Source organism: Pelodiscus sinensis, chromosome 5 (assembly GCF_049634645.1).
Source record: "Pelodiscus sinensis isolate JC-2024 chromosome 5, ASM4963464v1, whole genome shotgun sequence".
In the NCBI taxonomy this organism is placed as follows: Eukaryota; Metazoa; Chordata; order Testudines; family Trionychidae; genus Pelodiscus; species Pelodiscus sinensis.
In genome coordinates, this window is record NC_134715.1 from 62,148,277 (window position 1) to 62,167,506 (window position 19,230).

At 46.2% G+C, this 19,230-nt stretch overlaps 1 protein-coding gene across 2 annotated transcripts in view; it reads right to left on the minus strand.

The window, feature by feature from the left end:
- The window catches only part of NAF1 (nuclear assembly factor 1 ribonucleoprotein), a 35,372-nt gene extending 24,996 nt beyond the window's left edge, over positions 1-10,376 (minus strand). The window contains exons 1-3 of one of the 2 annotated variants that reach the window (XM_075930145.1): positions 9,529-10,376; positions 7,144-7,279; positions 4,893-4,986 (exon numbers count right to left, since the gene is read on the minus strand). In XM_075930145.1, coding sequence (XP_075786260.1) covers positions 4,893-4,986; positions 7,144-7,279; positions 9,529-10,178 — 880 coding nt within the window. In that variant the 5' untranslated portion in view covers positions 10,179-10,376. Of the gene's footprint in view, positions 1-4,892; positions 4,990-7,143; positions 7,280-9,528 lie in introns of both variants that reach the window. The other variant, XM_075930144.1, reaches the window with a different exon arrangement.
- Between the last annotated feature and the right edge of the window lie 8,854 nt (positions 10,377-19,230).

The window sequence follows — 19,230 nt, forward strand, 5'->3', positions numbered from 1 at the left end:
AAATTCGAATTTGCATATCCTCTTTCGAATCTTCCGTGTAGTCTAGCTGAGCCCAGATTATGTACAGAAATAGGTCTACCTTCAGCTCTCATAAGCAGCCAAAGTAAACAGTAAATAAACATATTAGAAGCTAAGTTCAAACTCACACAATGGAAGACACCTAAAAAACATTCATATATGCCTTTTCGCACCATGATAGACTACCTCCACCCTCCATGTACTCTGCAGCAAGACAAACTCAAATTCTGTGGTGGTCTGATGCAACCCGCCAGCTCTATGGTAGCTTTAGGTGCGTTTTTAGATGGAGATTTTATTGTACAATACGTTTTCACAGTAGTTGAGTATTTACCTGCGTAATTTATTCTAACTTTAAAAATTAGTTTACAATTTTATAAATATTGAAAATTTTAGTAATGTTGTTATGATACATATGTGCCTCAATCTATCGACCCACTTTGTTCCACTATATGCAGATTGCCAGAGTGGGAAGAAGAGATGGGAATGGAAAGATCACACATTTTGAGTTGATGAGAAGCAGCCATCAAAAACTGAAAAGAAGAACATATAATTGGAAACTCTGGAAGAGACAAGACTTTCAATGACTGAGCATTAATTATTAATACCTGGGAAGCAAAAGCAGTCTAAATGTGAGAATAGAGAATTTACAGCAAGAAATAAAGGAATGAGGTGTCATGTGGCTTTTAAGACCTTGGCTCACACAGTTTGGGACATAGAAGGTATGTCCATAGCAATGTAAGTCCAAGATTAGTAGCCATATCCCAGAGTTCCTAGCACTCTGCCCCCAGTGAAATGTGGCAGCTGTAGCTCTAGGACTGTAGTGCTCTGTGTGAGAATTTAACTGTTCATCATCAAGTTACACAAAGTTTGAACTAACCACCAACACAGCCTGCTGAGCTCACTTTCTTCTGTGCATTTTTCAGCTACTAGAACAAAAGGGCCTAGAAAATATGGCCTTCCCCTAGTTTGCATGCAACTATCTGGAGTTTCTGCTTCAGGAAAAACGTACCACTATTAGCAGCCAGAACTGGATCAGAATCCATGAAGGAATTAACATGGTGCTAGGCCTTTTGTTCTGCCTGCAGCCCAGAGGGAAACAAGTTAAGACACCCAAAATTCCCCTCTGTTCCCACCTCACTGCACTAGACCCCATCCTGGAGGAAGGGAGATGCTCAGAGGCTAGGGCCCCCCCAGCCTACACACCCCACATGTGAACCGGGAAGAGCAGCTCCAGCCTACCCGGTGCCCTTGGGGAAGGTAGGAGCAGCTGCAGCATGAGAAGCCAGGATGTTCCCACCCACCTCCAGGCCTGGGGGATGCACATGGGAAGGTCTCACATTTCCACAGGAAGCCTCTGTCACCAGCCAGGGCCCTCTGGTGGCCTTACCACGGCCCCCCCAGCAACAGTTGGATTTGTCCTGCCCCTTGCCACACCACTGCTCCACAGTGGGGGAGAGGAGTCTGTGTAAACACTCAGCCACAGGACCAGAGCCATGGCAGCTAGTACTCCATGGGGCAAGTGAATCACTGTAAGCTGGTCTGCTAGCTCCCCCCAGCAGTCCCTGCCCTCTGCTGAGCTAGGCAAAGGGGGCAAAGTGGCCAAGGGCTTCTCCCATGGCCTGAAGGGGTGCCAGACCAGCACAGAGACCATGGGGAGGTGCGTCTCACCCCCCTGCATACAGGCCTGTCAAGGCACGGACATGGGCATGGAGCGTGCGGCAGCCTGGTAGCCTAGCAGCCAGCAGTTCGTGACCCAACATCCGTCTGTGAACCAGCAGCTGGGAACCACTGCCACAAGCTACCAGGGGCAGCTGCTGGCTCCAGCCCCACTATTCTGGGCTGCTCAGAGTTCCCACCAAGACCTAGCCCCTGTCCTGCTGCTTCAGCCCAGTCCCTCTTTTGGATAATGCTCTCTGATCCAGGATCATCCATGGTCGTGCCAGACTATGGATGTTGCTAGAGCAGAGATTGCCAGTTTTGGGAAGTGCAACCTGTTTCTTGTCTAAATTACGTGAAATATTAATAGCTAAAGTGATAACTGAAACCGCTGACTCACATTGCCATTATGTTTCAGAACTGACAACTGAGATTAATGGACCAGTTCACTCCCCTCTACTATTACATAAGACAGATTGCAGATCAGGAATACAGCACTCCCACAATAGTTTACATTTGAAAGGTCACGTTTGAAGCCATAATGGCTAGAAATTTGACTCAAATTTTCAAGCCTGCAAAATCAGGCTTACTCTAGACAGCTGCACTGCTGTAAGATCTCCCACAGCCATGCTATGGCAACAGAAGGGAGCGCTCCCATCATAATTAAACCACTCCCAACCAGCTTCAGTAGCTACATTGGAAGAAAAGTGTCTCCTATTGACATGTTTAACTTATGTGGCACACAGGGTGTTTTTCACATTCCTGACATAACTTTTACCAGTGGCGGGCAACCCACAGGCCTCATGCAGCTCAAAGTAAACCACTGGCAGGCTGTTGGACAGCTGTTAACCTTGCATCCACAGATATGGCTGCATGCAGCTCTCATTGGCCATGGTTTGTCGTTCCTGGCCAATGGGAGCTGCGGGAAGTGATATCTCATGCAACAGAAGTATTTCATAAGTTTAGGATCCATATGGACTTGAAATATCCCTTTAATATATACTGTCTATACCTATGCTTTTGTCCACCATACTTCACAATTCTACCCAGGCTTACATTTATTGCACTGATTGAAGGGTAACACTTCTGCACTTCAGTCATGCTCTATCCCAGGGGTCAGAAATCTATGGCTCGCGAGCCAAATATGGCCTACTAGGGAGCCTGATACAGCTCTTCTAGATTCCCAAATCAGCCCATCCCAGCTTCCCTCATAGCAGGGAGCCAGTGTAAACTTCAAAGAAATGTGCAAAAAGATGCAGCAGCAGGAGTACCATTAAATAAAATACATGAGTAAAATATAAGTACAATGTGAGTACACTGTTTCATTTATGCTATTATTAAACATATCAATCACCAATAATACTAAGTTGTATATTTTCAGTCATGCAAATGGGCATCCTTTTATGATTGTTGACCACTTGTTCTGAATTTTGATGTAGTTTGGCTCTTTGGTTTGAAAAGGTTGCCAACCCCTGCTCTATCCTATGGTTACTGATATTGGCAACCAGTACCTGGATGAAGTGCCAGGAATAAAGTAAAAAAAAAAAAAAAGTGAAAAAATCAAAAATTCATAGCGCAAGCGTGGCGAGTAGCGATGTTAAATATCGGTTAATTCAGTAGTCAAGTAACCTCATGACATTTTATCGGTTAGTCCTCTAGTCTATAGTCCCTGGAGGTGGGGCCAGCAGCAGCGTGGAGTGCCAAGTTGGAACTGGTCTGCGAGGGGAGCCAGTTTAAAAACCAGCTTCCCTTGTGGACGAGCTGCCTGTCACTATGTGCTGACGCTTCTGAGAAAGAGGCAGCATTGCAAGATGGCAGTCGTCCCGTCTAAAGGGGTCTCAGCTCCCAGACTCAATGTGAGCCAGAACTGAGCTGGACTGCCTGCCCACCTAGCTGGCTCTTAATACACTTGAAGTGCAGAGCTGAAACAGGGATAGGTCTTGGACCCATCACATGTCAGAACTAAACCAGGCTACTGGCCAGCCGGCTAAAAATTTACTGGCAGGGAGAGGGAAATGCATGTAGTCTATAGCATTAACCTCTAAGCTTTTGCTTATTGGTTAATCAACTACACTATTACATCCCCACTGGGGAGGGCAGAGCAGGCAGCTCCGAGCCAGTGCTTGGGGAGGGAGCCTGCTTTTAAACTGTCTCCCAAGCCCAGCCCAGTGCTCCATGGTCATCCTCCTATTTTGACAGCTGCTTTTTAATGTAGTAGGATGACGTACTACATTGCAGGGAGGAAGAGGAAGAGTTACTATCACAGGGAATGTGTGCGCACATGTGCTCTATCAGCATACTGTCTTGTAAGCAAGAGGCAGGAAGCAGCCCAGCCTTAAGCAGTAGCGGGAGGAGAGGACCTCAACATGACCCTCCCCGCCCCCAAGTCCTTGCACAACAATTTCTCGCACACAGATTCCTGCCTCTTTATTCCAACAGCATAAGTATTCTTGACAGTATAGACAAGCCCTGCATTTCCCATTGTCTTTCAAATTCTCTGAAGGGCATGCATGTGTTCATTTTAAACAAAATGTGATTTAGAAAGTAGGTATGCATAAAGAAGCATGCTGTGGCTCACCACCCTAGCAACAGCCTAGAAAAGGCCAAGGGGAGGGGGGTGAACTCAACATGTGGAGTGGAGAAGTACAAGCATGTGACACAAAGCCATATATGGAAAGGTTGAATACGATTGGTTTAGAAGTTTGTGTTATGTAACCTGTAACTGCCATGTGCTATAAAACAGCAAGGGGAGGGGCTCCTTGCTCGAGGGGCTCTGGCTGATTTTAGTACCAGGGGCTCTCCCTTTGTGCACATTCAATAAAGTCGTATTGAATTGAATTGAAGACCCTTGATTCTGCCCAGCACCTGACTCTCTGGGAACTGCAAAATCCCAACAGTTTCTCCATTTACATATGCTGATTCTATTAAGATTTTGATGACACTGTCACACTTACTCAGATAAACCATGTGACATACCCATCCAATAGCCACACAGTAGCATTCAGCACAAGTATTACTTATCTGTTCAATACAATGCATTCAATGCCTACCCTCTTTTCCCTTTCATTCTGCAAGGGCATCTCATCAAGGGAAACAGAACAGTCTTAAGAAATGTGATATTTGTAGCAACACTATTCTCAAAATACTGATAACACAACTCATATTATATAAAAATGTATTTTCGTTTAAGCAAAATAAGAGAACTCGTGTTTACTTACCCAGCTGCTCAAGAATGCTTGAAACTGTCCCAAAGGGTTTTAGCTCAACATCCTCAGGAAGAACTATTGTCAAATCTTCCACAGTAGGTAGTTCCTGCTAATATAAAAGTAATGTTCAAAACATAATATTTCATTGTTAGAGATATCCTGCCAGCCATCAAGGAAATGATTTGAAACATTTTACGTTTGTGGATCGCAAGAAAAAGCTAATTCTAGTAATAATTCATTCTAATAAATGGCATTTAAACAAAATTGTTCATATTAAAGGGTTGAAATTATATTGGGGAATATTATTTTTCTGATTTTTTAAAAATACTTGCATCGTACAGCACTTCTGCATGTATATCCATTATATCTAAGCCAAATATGGTGGCCAACCCGTTACAGATAAAGAGACAAAATAGTGGTGGATACCGCACAAAGAGCCAAAGGAAAAAAGTTGAGAAACAAAAAAGCGCCCTCACCACCATGTTTCATCAAGAAAAAAAAAAAAAAAAAAAAACACAGTTTGCTCTTTTAAGAGCAGAGTAGGCATTGCCCTCTTAAGGCAGCCATTTTGAAGCCTGCATGGGACCCGTGACTCCGGCTCTGTCTCTTTCAGACAAACACGCTGCCCATGCTGCCCCTTTAAGAGCCACGAGTGCGGGTGCCACAATTTTTTCTTTCAAGAGCCAGGGGTTGGCCACCCCTGGAATAGTCAGTCAATGCAATTTGCATTGACTATTCCATTAGTCAATAAGGGCACCTCTGCCTTTGAAGCGTAGCAACAGCCCCACCAGCGCTGTTGCTACACTTCAAGGGCAAAAGCGCTGTGGGGAGCACAGGGCCAGAGGGGGATTTAAGCAGTCCCCACTGGCCCTGTGCTCCTTGCAACGTTTCAAAGTGGCAGTGCCGCATGGAGCCTGGAGTCAGCAAGAGAGTCTCCAGCTGGTCCCAGGCAGCACGTGGAGTTTCAAAGCAGCAGCGCTGCGTGGACCCTGGGGTCTGGTCCCTAGTTCCACACGGCACTGCCACTTTGAAACATCCTTTCATCTCCCCCACCTTCTTTGATGCCTCCTTCTAATAGAGGCGGGGGGGAGAGGGAGGAAGAAGAGGCGAGCAACAAGTCCACTAGTGTGTCAACTATCCGATAGTTGACTACTCATTTACATCACAGTAGTACTGCAATACATTATTAAGTCTTTAATAAGAAAACCTCCGAGCTGTTGTCTGGCATATTAGATTAGTTATCTTAATATTTAAACAATTGTTTTTTGAAAGATGCATAGTGTGACTGGGTCAAGCCAAACTGCTACAAGAAAGCAGGTATATTAACAAGTTCCTGTTGCCCTGTTTACGAACAAGGTATACACCAGTTTAAATAAGATACCTGGAGTCAATCAAAAATCTGCTACAATAGGCATGGGGAACCTGCAGCCCCTGGCTTGCCTCCATCAGGCCACTGATGCTCAGCGACTCCTTCCCCAGCACTGGTTCTATGGCCGCCCCTGCCACTCCACTATGAGGCTGGAGCACACCAGATCCACTAGGTTATTCCGCCCCCCTCCCCAAAAGCTCAGATGTCTGAGGGAAATGTCTGTCTCCTTCTTAGTCAGGGGCCACACTAGTGAGGGTTTTTTTGTGTTTTCTTTTCATTTGTGTGTGGCCCCCAAGCTGATTTTTCTGTGGGTCAGTGGCCCTTGACTCAAAAAAGGCCAGCCCCCCTCCCCCCAATCCCTGTGCTACAGCAAGTGGAGACAGGCTGATTGGGATACCTGGTGACAATCAAGGACAGTAGTTAAAAAGCCTCCCTTTTTAGTCAGTTCAGTAGCATGCCAGGAGCTGGAGGAACAGTTAAAAAAAAAAAAAAAAAAAAAAACACTTCAGAGGGATAGCCATGTTAGTCTCTAAAGTGCTGCTGGACTCTTCACTGTTTAAGTTTTTCCAGTTACAGACTAACAAAACATGTAGCTAGTATCATTTGGGGGGAGGGGAAGGTCCTTTTTCTTCCCTACAAGGAGGCTGAATTTAATTACTTCATAGTTGCTTTACCAAGAAGTTCAGATATTTTCAGCTCTTGGACCATACTCTGTGCAACGCTTAGGACTAAATCTTAAATCATTAAATCCAGTACTTCCTAACAAGCAAAAGCCATAAACACATGAATTATTTTTTAAAAAGCAATTTCACAAAAGCTGTAAGTGTATTAAGTTTCATATATTTAATAGGATAACAGAAAAAAGTTGGAAAGATAGTTTTCATAAATACTTACCTCAAGAGGCAATTCATCCTTTTTTTTAACATGGTAGGATGTGTTATCCTTTCCATTTTGATGACCACCACTTTCAGCAGATTCAGTTGAAAGAGAACATGAAGAGACAGAAGATGAACTATCAGAATCCGTATCACTGCATAAAACAAAAAACAGGTCAATTATAAACATCTATATCTTTTTATAAGAAAACACCTGTGCTACAGTAAAATAAAAGGCATAAGGATTATACTTAAATCTATTATCCTAACTCAAAAAAGGGCACAACAGGCCAGTTACCAGCAATGGGACAAGACAATTATATTTCTTAGATTGTAAATGTATTGGGTCTACAAGTGTTTATATAGCCCTGACTGAGGCCCCATTTTACTAGGCTTGCACTATTGTAATTAAATTTGTGTTAAGGTGTTTTAAGTGTCTATTGCTATAACTTAGGCATAAGACAACATTACACTTATTAAACTATCAGCTGCAGAGAACACAGCCATCATTCCTCTACAACCAACAAAAACATTAACATGAAGTCTAGCCCAGTCAAGCAAATGTTTGCTCCAAAAGATACTTTCAGAACATAGTGCAAAATATAACTCCCAGTTCTTACAGATAAGGAACAAGTTTCACAACCAGCAACAACCTCCTGAAAATGGCTTCTCTATTTACCTTGTCAGAAAGGTACACAAAGCACAAGATGTCTTTAAAGCAGCCAGTCCTAAGCCATTAGACTTCATAGGTAAGAAGCAACACTTTGACTTCCACACAGAAGCAGTGCAATTCAAAAAGTTTATGGTGCACAGTTATAACTCAAGTAGACACAGAATATCAGGAACCATTAAGAAAGGGACAGAGAAGTCAGAAAATATAATGCCTCTATATAGATACCTGGCATGCCTACAAGGGATGTAAAAATAATTAAAAAATACTAACCATCTAATTGATTACAATTTAATCAGTGAGACATTTAAACAGTAATTTTTACCCCGCTAGAGGCCCATGCCATGGGAGGAGTTTAACTGGTAACTAGAACCATCTAAACTCTTACATCCCTAATGTCCACATCTTTAATACTGCATGCAAATCTGGACATCATCTCAAAAAAAAGATTAAAGAGGTTCAACCTGTATGTCCACCAACATCCGTGGTCCAGCATGGTTTTAGTTAGCCAGATATCCACTTTATCAAGGGTGTGGCCAAGTTTCCTGTGGTTCATACAGTTTAACAGAGAGCCATGAATGGTGACTGTATTTAGCATTAATTAATCCCTAAAATGTCTTCTAAGAGTCCAGTAAGCAATGAAAGTATTGGTAATGCTGCTAGACAATATTGACCTCCTGTGGTTTGGCAAATACTCTGGTTTGGCACCAGTCAGGTCCCGAGGGTGCCAGACTAGAAAGGTTCAACCTGTATTATAATCGAAAGAGGTTTAGTGAAGAACAACAAAAATGGTTAGATGGATGGAACAGCTTTGGTATGAGAAGTTTAAAAGACTGACTTTTCAGCTTGGAAAAGAGATGATTAAAGGAAGATGATAGATGTCTACAAAATCTTGACTGGTATGGAAAGTAAATAAGAAAATCCGACAAGCATCAGCCAATTAAATCAGTAGGTGGCAGATTTAAAACAGAACCACCACACACACAACACCATCACCCTGTGGAATGTTGTAAAGGTCCAAATCATAACAGGGTTCAGAAAAAAGCTATATAAACTCATGGAGGATACGTCCATCAACAGCTATTAGACAAGATGGCTCAGGGGTGCAACACCATGCTCTGAGTGTCCACAACTTGCTCGCCAGAAGCTGGGAGTGGATCATACAGAATAGAACGCTGGGTGAAACCCTGTTCTGTTTATTCCTCCTGAAGACTCTGGCACTGGCCACTGTCAGAAGACATGATATTAGGCTAGATGGACCATTGTAAAGCCTCTCCATTGCACAAAAGTTAGATATTAGGATTGGTCTTAAAACACCATTTAATACCAATCACTAGACAGTTACATCCTGTCTTGAATTTTTTCTTAACTGAGTTTTCACATATTCAGCATGTATGTTCAGATCTCCTCCTTTCCACAGGGAATCCCATATCTGTGAGAACGTGGAGGACAAAGCACAAGAGTACACCGGGATAACCAGAACAACTGAAATACACGTGAACGGGGCGATAACAATTTCCAGACAGTGCATATTGACAGGCCCAGGGTTCTGCTTGCTGCCCAGCGCTTCCCCAAGCCGCACAAGGTGAAACTGACAAAACCCGTGCTCAGGTCCACCGCCGCTGCTACTGCCAAGAGCGACCCGACCCGAGCGGCGAGGGCCAGTAGCGGTGGCGGGCTTGGCACGGCAGTGGGCGTGGGCGGCCGGCACAGGGACTAACACGGGCTACGCACCTGTCCGAGTCGGTGCTTGTCTCCCCGGGTTGCTCCTCCTGCAAGCCCTCAGCGCCATGGGCTGCTTCGGCCGCAGGGGGCGAGGCCTTGCCCCGCGCCTCGCTGCCCCCGAGCTCCTGCGCCAGTTGCGGTCCCAAAGCGCTGGGACTCCCCGGAGCCAGCATGTTGTCAAACTTCAGCGTCTCCAGCTGCGCGACGACCTCCATCTCGCCGCCCCCGGGCTCCCGCGCCTCGCCGCCCTCGGGACTCTGCTCCTCGTTAACTCCGGGGCCCTGCTCCTCGCCGCCCCCGAGCTCCCGCGCCTCGTTAACGCCGGGGCCCTGCTCCTCGCCGCCCCCGGGCTCCCGCGCCTCGTTAACGCCGGGGCCCTGCTCCTCGCCGCCCCCGGGCTCCCGCGCCTCGTTAACGCCGGGGCCCTGCTCCTCGCCGCTCCCGGGCTCCCGAGCCTCGTTAACGCCGGGGCCCTGCTCCTCGCCGCCCCCGGGCTCCCGCGCCTCGTTAACGCCGGGGCCCTGCTCCTCGCCGCCCCCGGGCTCCCGCGCCTCGTTAACGCCGGGGCCCTGCTCCAGCTGCGGCCCCAAAGCGCTGGGACTCCCCGGAGCCGGCACGTTGTCAAACTTCAGCGTCTCCAGCTGCGCGACGACCTCCATCTCTCCCACTGCAACCCGCGTGCCTAACGGCCGCGCTTCTCGCCCCTTCCAAACGCAACTTCCGGTTTCCTCTACAAACACACACACGTGCGCGCGGTAGAAGCGGTGAAGCGAAACGACTCTCCCGGAAGGAATGGCGGCGCGTGCGCATTCAGCCCGCGGGCGCCAGCGTCTTCTCGCCCCGCCTTATTCGCTATGCGCGCATGCGCAAAGAATCAACCCCCCCCGCGAGTGTCGGGGAAGCAGCTCCTTAAGGGTGCCTCTTCCTCCTCCCTTTCGGCACTTTTGCCAGTCGCAGGGGCGGAGCCACGGCGCCTGTCAATCAGGAGGCGGGTCCAGCATTCAGCCTGGTCTCCCCAGTCCCCGTCCGAGAGTGTCTGCCTGGACACCCCCCATCCCCTGACAATGGGCCAGGGGTGCTGCTGTGTGACCGCGCGCAAAGCCCCCGCCGCGCATGGTTCCGTGCCCGCCCCTCTCAGCTCCAAAGCAGGGCCTCGGCTCACAGGCAGTGGCGGGCCTGCCTGGCCATTGGCCCTGTGCCCTTTGCTGCCCACATCCAGAGCTGCAGGTGCCGAGCCCAGCCGGGTGAGTGAGACTCTCCTCACCCCTGCTGGGCTGCTCGCATCATGGGACACAGAGGAGAAGGAGGGTGAGGCATCTTAGGCTATGTCTAGCCTGCCGCTTTTAATCGGAAAAAGATACGCAAATTGTGCCCCACATACCTTTTTCTGATTGTTTTGTCGGAAGAGGCTTTTCCGAAATTTGGGCTGTCTACATTGGGACAAACAAAGGAAAAACCTCTTTCAGAAGAGCCCTTCTTCCTAATACGAGGAAGGCAGGACTCCGAAAGAGCGTGTCTCCTCTCCCACAAAAAAATGTCGGAAGAGTAGACGCATTCCCTGTATGCGGCAGAGATTTTCTGAGGTACCTCTGTTATCCCAGAAAAACTCCATAGTCTAGACATAGCCTTAGAGAAGGGCCCAAAGGGAGAGGAGCATGTTATTCTGCATCGCCAGCCTGTGGGGAGGTCTCTCCAGTGAAGGACTTTGAGCAGTGGCAGGAACCAAACATTGACCAGTGCTGTCAGTTTTAAAAAGACCCACTCCCTCTCAGATGATATCCTCTTTGCTCCTGTACCACATGCCTCTGGGACCCCACACTCCTCCAAGAGCAAGAAATGGCTGAACATCCATGAGTTTACATGAGTATTGTGTCCAGTTCTGGGCACCACATTTCAAGAAAGATGTGGAGAAATTGGAAAAGGTCCAGCGAAGAGCAACAAGAATGATTAAAGGTCTAGAGAACATGACCCATGAAGGAAGACTGAAAAAATTGGGCTAGTTTAGTTTGGAAAGGAGAAGACGAGAGAGGACATGATAGTGGTCATCAGGTTTCTAAAAGGGTGTCACAAGGAGGAAGACAAATTGTTCTCATTAGCCTCTGAGGATAGGACAAGAAACAATGGGCTTGAACTGCAGCAAGGGGTCTTTATGTTGGACATTAGGAAACACTTTCTAACTGTCAGTGTGGTTAAACACTGGAATAAATTGCCTAGGGAGGTTGTAGAATCTCCATCTCTGGAGATATTTAAGAGCAGGTTAGATAGACATCTATCAGGGATGGTATACTCTAGGGCTATGACTACACTGGCATGATTTTCCGGAAATGCTTTTAACGGAAAAGTTTTCTGTTAAAAGCATTTTCAGAAAGGCAAATCTAGATTGGCAGGACGCTTTTCCGCAAAAGCACTTTTTGCAGAAAAGCGTCCGTGGCCAATCTAGACGTGCTTTTTTGCGGAAAACAGTACTGTGCTGTTTACACTGGCCCTCTTGCGCAAAAGTCTTTTGGAAAAAGACTTTTGCCCGAGCGGGAGCAGCATAGTTTTTACGCAAAAGCACTGACTGTCAGCCGACGGTCAGGGCAGGGTGTGTTCCTATACCTGTCCCTTATGACCGGCTGAAGTTCTTTTAAATTGTGCTTGGTTCTGTTACAGCAACTGAAGGAGTCAGGTTAAAACTTAAACAGTTACAGGTTTATTAAAGAAGCTTATAAATCATATGGTTACAATGGCTATTGCTCTATTTCTTAACTGCTAGCAAATATAGATCTTAAAAATGGTTACAAAGAAGATAAAGATAGAAAAATAGAAATAATAGTACCAAGTAACAGCTTAATCTTTAAAGAGTTCTAAGTCTATGTGTACACTTAAGACAGAGGACCACATCCAGGTACAATTTTTACCCCCTTCTGTGCCTCTCGACTCCAGTGTGTCAGGCCAGGGCCAGTCCCTCAATTCGTAGGAAAGACGAAAATACGAGGTGGGCGTCCCCATGGAACCTCGGGAGGTCAAAACACCTAACCTGACCAGCAGGTAGAGGGTAGATTGACACTCAAAGTGAGTGTGCTGCTGGACCCATCTTTATACCCATAGGGTCACGTATTTCTTTTTCTTATCTGTGATGCCAAATGGTGCTGGTCTGTCTTTTGTGAGACCAGTTATTACAAGGGAGTTGTGAACTTAATTTACACTTGTAAGAGAGATAACTAAATTGGAAGTACTGGGCATTCTTTTCTCAGTGGGAGATTCCTCTCCCAGGGATGACTGTGTGTGATCGTATCAACATGGGTGCCAGCCGGGGCAGTTCTCGCAGCCTCGAGGTCAGCTTATTGCCTTAATCGCTCTCTCCTCACATCTATATTTTCAGCTTCTCAGGATCAGATGAGCCAGCATAGACTATGCTGATTTTATTGCTCCTTCTCTGCCCTGTATGCTTCAGGAACCTCAGAGAGGCAAATAAGATGGATGTGAGGGGGGGGGGGGGTCTGTCTGGCTACACTGACAATCTTACATGAGATCGTCAGTGCTTTTGCGGAAATTCGAACAGCCAGTGTAGACAGCTGGCAAGTTTTTCCGCAAAAGCAGATGATTTTGCGGAAAAACTTGCCTGTCTAGACACAGCCTAGATGGTACTGGGTCCTGCCGTGAGGGCAGGGGACTGGACTCGATGACCTCCTGAGGTCCCTTCCAGTTCTATTGTTCTGTGATTATGGCCTTTCACAACATAGTTGCTTTATGTGGAAAGAAACAAGTATCTTCCAAGAGAAAAAAAATGAAATGTAACGCTACATTTCTTTTTACTTAAAAGGACTTTCCAATGCTAACAGAGGAACCATTCTTCCGGGCTTCAGCAGCAGCAATAGAGAGAGAATACAACAGAGGAGGACTCTGGCAGACTTGCTCATTGGCATAGACACAAGGAATCAGGAGAAGTTTGAGTTTTAGTGCAAAGAAAGAAAAAAGTCTTAGCCAGGATGAGGCTATAATGACCTGTGTCCTACAAATGGAGATACAGCACAGGCAATAAAAATGTGCAGAGTGAAATGGACAATGTACTCAATGTACTATAGTCCACCTGGTAGCAGAACACTTCTGGACACTGCCTGTTGCTAAATTCTGTCTGGGAGTACCACCACTTCCTCAAATTCCTCCTACAGCAGCTAGCCAAGCTGAGACTATTGCTGAGACTGTGAATCCCATCATATCCATGATGAGAAAAAACATGCTGGAAGCTTGACATAGCGTGCTCCACAGACATTTGAATTGCCTTTCAGAGAACTCATAGGATCATTTAAGACAGGAAACAATGAGCCTGATCCTATCACTGGTGTCCATCCAATGTTTAGTGCCTGTGCGCCCCCCTAAGAGACATTCCCCTTGTCCCCCAACACACAATTCCTCAGGCATGTCCCCTTTGGAGAGAGGAAGGGCTCATAGTTGTTTCCAAAGTCCGTAACTTTTACTTACTTAGGGTATGTCTACACTACAAAGTTAGTTCGAACTAACGGACGTTAGTTCGAACGAACTTTCATAGGCGCTACACTAGCGCTCCGTTAGTTCAAATTTAATTCGAACTAATGGAGCGCTTAGTTCGAACTAGGTAATCCTCATTCCACGAGGATTAAGCCTAGTTCGAACTTACTAGTTCGAATTAAGGGCTGTGTAGACCCTTAATTCGAACTAGTGGGAGGCTAGCCCTCCCCAGGTTTCCCTGGTGGCCACTCTGGCCAACACCAGGGAAACTCGTCTGCCCCCCTCCCGGCCCCGTACCTCTTAAAGGGGCACGGGCTGGCTACGGTGCCTGTGCCAGGTGCAAGCCTGCCAGCACCCAGCCAGCAAACCCTGCACCTAGCACGAATCGAGCCACCCACCCGATGCTCCCCAGCCCTCCCCCTCTTCCCGGAACCAGGCTGGCGGCTCCCGGGAGCTTGCCCGGGACCGCAAGAGGTGGGCACCCGCCTGGGCTAGTGCGGACATCGTGGACCTTGTCCACGATCTCCGCAATAGGCACTGGAATGTGGCCAGCTAGGGCAGGAGAGCTGCCAGCCTGGCCACCCAGGAGCAGGAGTGCGTGAAAATCAAGGTGGTCCACTGAGACCCCGACCTTGAGCCCTGAGCTTACAATGGCCGTCCTGGGTCAGAACAAAGGTCCATCTAGCCCAGTAGCCTGTCTGCCGACAGCGGCTAACCCTAGGGACCCTGGAGGGGATGGACCGAAGACAGTGACCAAGCCATTTGTCTCGTGCCATCCCTCTCCAGCCTTCCACAAACCTTGGGCAGGGACACCACTCCTACCCCCTGGCTAATACCACTCCATGGACCCAACCTCCATGACTTGATCTCACTTCCCTTTAAACTCTGTTCTAGTTGTAGCCTTCACAGCCTCCTGCAGCAAGGAGTTCCACAGGTTGACTCTGTGCTTTGTGAAGAACAGCTTTCTGTTACTAGTTTGAAGCCTGTTACCCATTCCTTTCCTTTGGTGTCCTCTAGTCCTTCTTTATGGGAACTAATGAAGAACTTTTCTGTATGCACCCTCTCCACCCAACTCCTGCTTTTAGAGACCTCTATCCTGTCCCCCCTCCGTCTCCTCTTTTCTAAGCGGAAAAGTCCCAGTCTCTTTAGCCTCTCTTCATATGGGACCTGTTCCCAACCCCTGATCATTTTAGTTGCCCTCCCCTCTCCCAGCCTCTCTCTTCCCCTCTCCCACCTCCTTTTCCCAGTCTCCCCGTTTTGTTCAATAAAGACAGATTCCATTTTTGAACACAATTGTCCTTTATTTTGTACATCAAGAAAAGGGGCTAGGGAAGGGTAAGTGGAAGGAGGTGAGGGAGGAACGGGGTACGCGCCCCCGATGGGGAGGACTGGACTGGCTCTGCAGGCTTTTGGGGTGGAACCTCTCCTGCAGCCCCCCGATTGCCCCCTCTCCCCAGATGGCAGCCTGCGGCAAGTGCAGCCGGTCTGATGGCCGAGTGCTGTGATTTGCCCAGTGTGGGTACTCTGGGCACTCCAAGCCAGGACTGCTTTGCAAGCGGGGCACCCCTGAGAACTGTCTGTCCGGGGTGGGGGTCGGGACCCTTTAAGCACAGCCCTCGGCTAGCCTGAGACAGCATCTCCACGCTCTAAGTCCTCATCTGATGCCCTGCCGGCACTGCTTTCGGCCATCCTTAAGCCCGGTTCAGGGTCCACTTAATGTGGACATGCTAGTTTGAATTAGCAAAACACTAATTCAAACTAGTTTTTTAGTCTAGATCTGTTAGTTCGAATTAGCTTAGTTCGAATTAAGTAATTCGAACTAAGTTAGTTCGAATTAACGTTGTAGTGTAGACGTACCCTTTGTTATTAGGGACTTTTCCTGATTTTTGTTTGATTTGACTTGTTACCCACCAGCTCTGTGATTCTTGGGGAACCAGAACATGGTCAGCCTTGTGCTCTTGGGGAGTCAGGGAGTGACATTCATGGAAAACCATCCCCCTCCCTCAGGCCTCTGCTAGAATCAAAGACAAAGCAAAGAAAAGGCCGGGGAAGACACACCTAGCTGCTTCAGACAAGGGTGATACAATTAAGGAAAAACCCCAGCCTCATTTACATTAAAGATGGAACAGAGGGACATCTCATTAGCATACAGAATGGAGAGCAGGAAGTGCACTGAACTATGGGACACCGAAAGCAGAGAAGCACTGCCTGATGGGAAATCCCTGCTCCAGATGCTAATGAACCTAGGCCTGCTCACACCCAAATTAGTCTTTATCAGACCAATTCTAGTAACGATCCTATTGACATCTAAAATACTGAAACTGCCTAGTTGCATTGTGAGCTCGTTCAAGGAACATCACCCATAACCAGGGGTGATCAGTCTCTATTGTCTCTCCTCTTTCTCTTTGAACTATCCCTATAAAAACTCCTATCCTTGCCCCAAGAAAACTGTTCTGATACCTGGACTTAAACTGCATCAGTTCCATTGAGACTTCTTCATCTCCTGTCTGATCGTGCTGGGGTCTCTGTCCTGCTTTTCTCCTGCCCTCTGGACCCCCGGCTACCATCATCATCTGGGAACCCCAATCAGTGCAAGCTCCGTGGGGTAGTGAAGTCTCTCTCTCTCTCTCTCTCTCTCTCTTTCTCTCTCTCAACTGTCTCTCTAAGCACAGCCTCCTGACCCTGCCCTGTGTAAACTGTTATATGGTTACCTAACGTTTGTAATCAGTTTCAATTTAGATTTAATATTGTAATTGTTAGATTTAATATTGTAACTGTTTGATATCTATTCACTACTCAGAAATAAATCACTTTCATTGTTAAACTGGTTGCTTCTCTCTCTTTCTTTCTCTTTTTCTCACTCTTCCTTAAGGGGTGTTATTTTGGCTTCCCCATTCGCTCTGCAGCAACGCTTCTTGTACCCAAGCAAAAGATCCCTGTAGTGCCCAAAATCCTGTGGGGTTTGCTCATCGTGTGGTTTACCAGTGAATGACTGTGGTGTGAAAGTGGAGATAGGGGGTGCTGAACCTCGGGGCTTATGAGGATGGCAGCTTAAAGTGCTGTTTAATCCAGCCCACGGAGTCCAAAGGCACATGAGGGTGCAGTGTGGCATTGCTGTGAAACCCAGCCAGCTGAGTCCAGGGACATATGAGGGGGTCAGCTTGTGAGTGCTGAGTACCCAGTCCTCTCAGACGTGCTCTGTTAGTGGGTGTGGGTGTCTGTGTGTGTTGCTAAGGTGGGAAGACCCCCATCCTGAGGAACCTAGTTCCTGCAGAAGAGCTCCAGTGGGAGGGGGAATTGGCAGCATGGAGAATTCAGCTCCATATGAGAGCCCAAGTAAGCACCAACAGCACACTGATAGAACTGTCAACCTTCCCCTAGTCCCATAAGGGTAACCCTGATAAATGAGCATACCCCAGAGTATTGGGCAAATCTGGTAACAGTTCCTATCACAAAACGTTTTTGCACTAAGGTAAATGTATGGGTACGTCTACACTAGCCCCCTAGACTGATCTAGGGAGGCTAATGAGGGTGACCGGAATTGCAAATCAAGCCCGGGATTTAAATATCCCACGCTTCATTTGCATATTCCCAGCCGGTCGCCATTTTAGAAATTGACTAGCCGGAAGTAACTGTCCCCGTGTCTACACACGGCAGTGAAACGGGATTCTGGAATAAAGCCCTAAATTGAATTAGGTGGTATTCCTCATGGAATGAGGTTTACCACCTAATTCGATTTGGGGGCTTTATTCCAGACTCTCTGGTGGCCACTCCAAGCCCCTCCAGTTTTTGCTCTCATTTCCACTCCCAACATGTGCGAACTATTAGTAATAGTAAGTTTGGGATTTATTATTATCAATTTGTATTATTGGAATACCCCTAGAAAGTCCAAATTCATGGCAGAGGTACTTTTGTTCTAGGTGCTATATGGACACAGAACAAACAGTTCTTATCTCAAAAGGTAGGGCTCAGTCTTACAAAACACAGAGCATCTTTCACAGCCATGATGCCGTACTGATTGGGCAAGGTACTGAGCCTGTTATAGCCTCTGAAAAAAAAGAAGTTCTGGACTAGGACAATGCAAACAGAAAGTTAAGAAACTCTTATCCTATTGTGTAGTTTGTTATTGGCCTGACCTAGTACTTTACAGGATTTGGGGCCTATATTAAAATGTCTTTTTATGACTGCATAAAATTAAGATAAATATTGCAATTATATTTAATTATATAATATATTATATTTAATCTATCAGGCAAAAGTACAATCAATGTTTATATTTAATTAGTTATTGCCATCTCTAATAGTTTTTGATTTGTCATCATTTTAAAAATCCTGTTTGCTTAATTGATTCCTAATTTCAATGTTTACTGTATATCATAATTTATTAAGAGTAGTAAATTATAAATTTTATTTTCATTAGCTATGTATTTACTTATATGACGGAACAAGATAGGAACCACTGCTACTGTTTGAGCAGGCATCATTATGAAGTTTTTTTTAAAAAGAAATCTTGAGTTGTGCTGGATATATGAAGAATTTTCCATTCATGTTAGTATTTCATATGGCTCAGGCCAGGGGTTGATAGAACAGCACCATATACATTTTCTATAATTAAAATTAATTTAGAATGTGTACATACTCTCTCAAGAATAACTCTCTAAAGTCTAATCAATACCCACTATTTTAAAGTGTCAAATTATGCCCTATTACCATGGTATTTAACCATTATGAGTATAATTATACATTTTTATTCTCTTGTAGATTGTCACTTTTTTGCTGCAGAACTATCAAACACTTATGCACTGGCTTAATTTTACTCAAAGGGTTTGTCTCATGGAAATAATAGGACCAACTCACCATGTAAAGTTAAGTCCCTGAGTAAATGTTTGTAAGATAATTCCTTTGCTGTCAGCAAATATCTATGAATCCTGCTGGCAAAGTATCCCATCTTCACTACTATTGGACCAGAAAGGATGACAACCTACTACTTCCATCAGTCCTATCCATTTGTTCAAGTGGCAGTGGACTGTGAGATGAACCAAATGCAGCAGTTCTCAAACTTTATTGCACTGCGAGCTCTTCTCACAACAAACATTACTACACAATCCCAGAAAGAAGGATTGAAGACTGAGCCTACCTGACACACCCTCGCAAGCAGGGATGTCAAAGCTTGAGCTCTAGTTATAATGTCAAAAATTTAGCTTCCATACATTACTCTTCCATAAAGACCTAATGTATGGA